Genomic DNA, 6,081 nt, shown 5'->3' on the forward strand with positions numbered 1-6,081 from the left:
CAAATAAATAAACTCTTAAAAAAAAAAATTTAGAAATGAAGTCAGGGAAGAGGATCCCAGAGGAGTGAGATGGTGAGGGCAGGCCCTCCTCAGAGAGAGAACCACAACAAGGTCACTATCAGACCTGTTCAGGTGGGGACGACTTCCTGACCAGTTCCGTGAGCGAGAACCCACCCTCGTCATTCCAAACTCCTGAGCCAAAGGACTGCGAGATAACAAGTGTTGGTTGCTTTAAACCACTGGTTTTCTAATTGTTAATAAGCATCAATAGAGAACTAGTTCAGATGCTTATCTCTACTTTCCCAGGTTTTTCATGTTTAGAAACACGTATGCTAATCTCTATCTAGGGGGAAAAAAAAAAAGCGCAAATGCACGGCGATGGCGGGTGGAGACGGAGCCACGGCTGGAAGTAGAATTGTGGAGGCAGCAGAAGCTTTGGCAGCTCAGGACTGAGTGCAAGTCACAGAATCACCCTGATGCTTCAGAGGCTCTTCAGGTTCTCCTCTCTCATTCTGTCTGCAGCCTCAGTTCATTTGAGGAGCAACATTGGTGTTACCGCAGTGACATTTAATAAGGAACTTGATCCTGTGCAGAAACTCATCGTGGACAAGATTAGAGAATACAGAACTAAGCTACAGGCGTCTGGAGGACCCGCTGATTCTGGCCCAGAGCACCAGCAAGACCTAGAGAGGGAGCTTTTGAAGCTTAAGCTAACGTATGGTAAAGCAGACATGAATACGTTCCCGGACTTCACATTTGAAGATCCTAAATGTGAAGTCATGGAGAAGCCCCAGTCCTGGAAAAACCATGTAAAATTTATTTGGTGATTTCACCTAGATTAGTTGTACAACTGGATCAGAATAAATATTTCTCAACTGTCAAGTGTTCTTTTAATTCTGATTCCAAATAAATTAGTTGGTGATGTTGGGTGTAAAAAACAAAAAAACAAAAATCAAAGAACCACAGTAAACATCTGTTCCCCACCTTCACATGATGTTCCCTAGCCCTTGTCACATGAAGGACACTGTGAAGGGCATTTCCTATCTACAATAGGTTCTTTCTAACACCCTCTTCCTGAGACCATGGGGTGTGTTCTTTCTGGCTGCAAGGAATAAAAACCCCAACTTGCTTCATGGGAGGTGTGTTCCTGGTGATTTTGCGTAAGGGAATTGCCATCAGCTAAGGCTAAGCCAGGGCTCAGGGAACAATTTTTCACTCGTGTGTGGTGTGGCAGATTTCCCAAAATGATGTACTTTTTCAAGGTAAGATTGCTCCCTGTACTTCCTCTTTTCTTATCCCTGCTGTTTTCCTAACTATGGGAAATTGTATAAAACAAAATAGTGAGTTAGGATAGATGGGGTTTGGGATTTCATAAGAGCTGTTGGGGCACCTGGGTGCCTCAGTAGGTTAAGCATCTTCCCTCAGCTCAGGTCATGATCCCAGAGTCCTGGGATCCAGCCCCACATTGGGTTCCCTGCTCACTGGGAAGCCTGCTTCTCCCTCACCCTCTGCTGCTTCCCCGGCTTGTGTTCTCTCTCTCTGTCTCTGTCAAATAAATAAGTAAAATCTTAAAAAAGATAAGGAGAGCTGTTATAATCCTGAACTTCCAGGGAATTGATGACAAAGACCACAAGGTAGGGCAGGGAAAAATGGCTTTGGGCTTTTGGAGTTGCAAATGGGCATGTGTAAAAGAACAATACATGGTTTTGGAAGATACCTTAGCAACAAATTTGGCCATAATGGCCACGAAATCCATCATCCACCAGTCACTCTGTACATAGGTTATCCTGCTTCAATTTTGGCCAGTGGCAACTATTTCAAGAAAGCCCAGAGAATTTCATAAGAGCACATCCAAAGAATATGGGAATGACGTAAAAGGTTGCATTGCCAAATCAGTCCCCACTAATCATAAGTCTTACCCAGGATCAAGTTTTACTCACAATACCAGCAAAGCAACTGAGACCACCAACACTAACTGCAAGAACCGACTTCCCATATGAGGACATGCTCTGGCCCAGACGAAACATACATGGTCTCTAAGTGATGTGTGAGGTCACCACACAAAGAGCTGTTTGTGTGATTTCCCATGGCTATGCTTACATAGCTGATGTGACCATTTCTAGTGAATAAGGCCATAATCTACAGATTCTAGGTTTGGTTCCCTAAATAGTTCTATACACACCAGATACACCCTCCTGAAAGCATGACAGAGAGGGGCCCTCCCAACATTCACCACCACTTGGGTGTTCACCAACAGGTTCTTCACGAGATGTTTACAAGGAAAATTGACCAGGATACTTTCTTCCCTCCCTCCCTCCCCCTTTCTTTCTTTCTTTTTCTTTCTTTCTTTCTTTCTTTCTTTCTTTCTTTCTTTCTTTCTTTCTTTCTTTCTTTCTTTCTTCCTTCCTTCCTTCCTTCCTTCCTTCCTTCCTTCCTTCCTTCCTTCCTTTCTTTTTCTTTCTTTCTTTCTTTCTAGGCCAGCTCCACTGAAAGGAAATGACCAACTTCAAGGAAAACTGTTTCCCTTCTTTTCCCCACATTGTTTAGGTAGAGCTTGTAAATCAGCAAGAATCCAATTTAATTTCCCTAGGAAAATGTATGCAGGGAAGGAAAAGTTCCTCTGTTACCCTTTAAGGTCTTCCAGCTTAACTAAGAATTCAGTTTATCTGAGACATTGAATATGCATGAAGAACTGATATTGAAATTCAGACCTTTAAAGAAATATAAAGTATTAAGGCAGAAAGTTTTTATGCATTTTAGACAAGGAGACAATACATTTCCGAGGGATATTTGGGAGCTCTGATTTGGAGTGAGTTCTACGCAGAATTCAGAACCTCTGCTTTAAAGGCCCTGGTGAGAAGGATGTCTTTTTACTTCTTAGTACAGGGGGTGCCTTTTTCATATGGGAGATTGGTTTCCTTCTTTCAGGGAGACAGAGGAGGGTTTGAGTGTCCTTGCACCAGTTGCTATTCAAGTAGCATCAATTCAAAATAATAACTATGCCATTGTGGTACATTTTGGGCAATCTGACCTTGGCACCTATGGCTACCATGGTTTCTCTCAGCCTTGCTCATTACTCAGTACCTATTTCAGAGAGAAAGCTAAACATATTATTCTTACAAATACCAAGGGGCACCAGGGTGGCTACGTCGGTTAAGCGTCTGACTCTTAATTTTGGCTCAGGTCATGATCTCAGGGTCATGGGAACGAACCCCAATTTGGGCTCCATGCTCAATGCAGAGTCTGCTTGGGATTCTTTCTCCCTCTCCCTCTGCCCCTAATCCGTGCTCTAAATAAATAAATAAATAAAATCTTAAAAAAAAAAAAACAAATAAAAAATAAATACCACGCTCTTACCTGAAACTAATGTAATGTTGTATGTTAAGCATACCGGAAATTTTTAAAAATTATTTTAAGGGGCACCTGGGTGGCTCAGTTGGTTAAGCGTCAGTCTGTGGCTCAGGTCAGGATCCCAGGGTTCTGGGATAAGCCCCATGTGCAGCTCCCTGCTCAGTGGTAAGTCTGCTTCTCTCTCTCTCTCTCTCTCTCTCTCCCCCTCCCTCCACCACTCTGCTCTCTCAATCGCTCTCTCTCAAATAAGTACATAAAATATTTTTTAAAAAGCAATGCAATGGTCCTCTCTGGAATCAATGCACTGATAAGCATGCTTTCTTTTTGCTGACTCCCAGCAAAACTACCTGTCTGACCTACATCCTTCCCCCAGTGATGGAGCCGGCTCAGATGCACTGCTTAACCTGGAGGTGGGGCCAAAGAGAAGTGCACACGTGGCTAGAATGGGCTGCCTTGAGAGTGAGCCATAACGTAGCTGCCGGCAGTTAGAAACGAGCCTGAAGGACCATTAGGAATAAGCACTGTGATATTTAGTGGTATGGATTTTAGGTGTGGTATTGATATCAACTTCCTCGTACAAATGTGTTTAGACTCAAGCATGAGAACATGGGATCAGACAAAATGAAAGAAAACTGTGTCAAGTGTGAAGATACTAAGTTACCAAAGTTACTCTGAGTTATATAATTGCTTTGTCCCTTAGCCCCTCATTTCCACCTGCAGAACCTAGAAAACGTTCAACAGAGTCTCCACTTGCCATCAAAGTCAATCTGAGGACACAATAATTTAAACTGTAAACCCAAACTTTCCATTTTTTCCTAACCTGTGCTGAATACCAGAGATTTTGATTGCCCACTCCCATTTTCAGTGAGACTGCAGTAAGGATAGAGAGTAAAGTGGTGCATCCAGGTAATATTCTGTTTCTTGGTCTACTCTGTACTCCGTGTGTCAACTTTTGTCTGCCAGTGGACCTCTGACCACACACGGGAAACCCAACAAATACTAAAAGTGTAGGGTCTCTGGGTTGATCTAAGGAAATATCAAGCAACTTTTAGGATTCTCTAAGCCTCAAAATGGCTCTTGATCTGCAAGGACTAAGGTAGCTGCCCCATCCTTTCCTTAGGGGGAGTAATTCCAGATTCCTGACGCATGCACCTGTGTATTTTTTAATTTATTATTATCATTTTTTTTTAATCTCAGCTAGGCTCCATGACCATTGTGGAGCTCTAATGCATGACCCTGAGATGAAGAGTTGCATGCTCTCCCCACTGAGGCAGCATGAGTTCCCCCAGCATCTTTGAAGCAGGCATATACCATGATTTTCATGTTGGAAAAATAGTTCAAACTCTGGGACATGCCTTCAATCTGCTCCACTCCTTCTGGGCATGTTTCCTGAGTTCCTGCTGTGTGCGAGTCCTCTTTCCCATCCACCCATAGAAGACCCTCTAGAACGCAACCCAGGTCCCCTGGGATCCCTGTGATCCTTTCTGTGTTATCCTCTCCTGCTCTCAGTGTGTTTGTGCTTCTAAAGACACCTGTGAGTAGGACTGCCCTGGGGCTCCTGGAGCTCCTTTGTACCCAGTCCCAGGAATGGGGAATACATGCAGTATATGACCCCCAGCCCCATTTATCTCCCTTCCCCAAAGGCACTCAGCCCTTCACTAACAGATGCAGCAGGGTGAAATCCCCATTCCTGGCCCAGGGGAGACTAACTCTGAAACAAATGTGACCCCCAGGTTCTCCTGCACCTGTCAGGACAAAGCTCCCCCACAGCTGCTGCTGGAAATCACACCTTACACAGCAATGAACTCAAAATGGTCACAGACCTAAGAATAAGAGCCAGAACAACCATTCAAGAGGAATACGTGGGAGAAAATGGTCAGGAATTTGCATTAAGCAAAGAGTTCCAAATCACTACAGCAAGAGTACAATACGTAAGAGAAAAACTGAAGATGAAGACCTTTTTTGCATCAAACTTTACCCCTGAGAAAAGGAACAGAGAAGCCACTGAGTAGGAGAAAATTATTTGTGGATTAAACACCCAGTGAGGACTCACATTCACGAGAGACAAGAGTACTTTGAACTCACTCAATGGGCAGAAGCAACACATTTGTTAAAGCCAGTATAAGACTGGAAAACACATGTTACCCAAGATGACACATAAGTGGTTCATAAGCACATAAAAGGTAATCAATGTTATTAGTCCTCAGGGAAATGCAAGGAAAACCAGGTACCATTTTACACCAACTAGTGTGCTTATGTTCCAAAGACAATACCAAGTGGTGCTGAGGATGTGGAGAAACTGGACCGTCCTATATTGCTGGTGGGAACGTAAAATAAAAGAACCCCTTTGGAAGCCACTTTGAGAGTTCTTCAGAGTTCAACACAACTTGCCATAGGACCCAGCAATTCCACAACTAGAAATCTACATGAGAGAAGCAAAAACATATGTCACTCAAGGCTCCTCAAGTCTCCTCCTCTCCCTCCTCCAGCCCCCCTTCCTCCTCTTCCCCCTCTCCTCTCCCCCTTCTTCTCCCTTGCCCTGCCTTGACATCCTTCCTCACCTTCCCAGTCTCCTCCATCTCCTGATTTGGTTACCACTCCTCCTTCCTCTCCCTGCAGCTCTGGCCCCCCAAACCCTACACACACACCACCCCACCCCACCCCCCCCACCCTCCAGCACGGGGAAGGCTGCTCCAGCCAGAGAAGAACATGAGGGAGGACTTTCGACCA

At 44.3% G+C, this 6,081-nt stretch overlaps 1 protein-coding gene across 1 annotated transcript; it reads left to right on the plus strand.

Annotated features, from left to right (window-relative positions):
* Positions 1–368: 368 nt before the first annotated feature.
* On the plus strand, positions 369–827 carry LOC123841357 (ATP synthase-coupling factor 6, mitochondrial-like). The gene is made up of 2 exons (XM_045870968.2): positions 369–385; positions 467–827. The coding sequence occupies exons 1-2, from the start codon at positions 369–371 to the stop codon at positions 825–827; spliced, it is 378 nt and encodes a 125-aa protein (XP_045726924.2).
* Positions 828–6,081: the final 5,254 nt, after the last annotated feature.

The sequence above is a fragment of the Mirounga angustirostris genome, unplaced genomic scaffold, assembly GCF_029215605.1.
Source record: "Mirounga angustirostris isolate CCGP_5_RB_7025 unplaced genomic scaffold, mMirAng1.0.hap1 SCAF_4, whole genome shotgun sequence".
NCBI classification, from domain to species: domain Eukaryota; kingdom Metazoa; phylum Chordata; class Mammalia; order Carnivora; family Phocidae; genus Mirounga; species Mirounga angustirostris.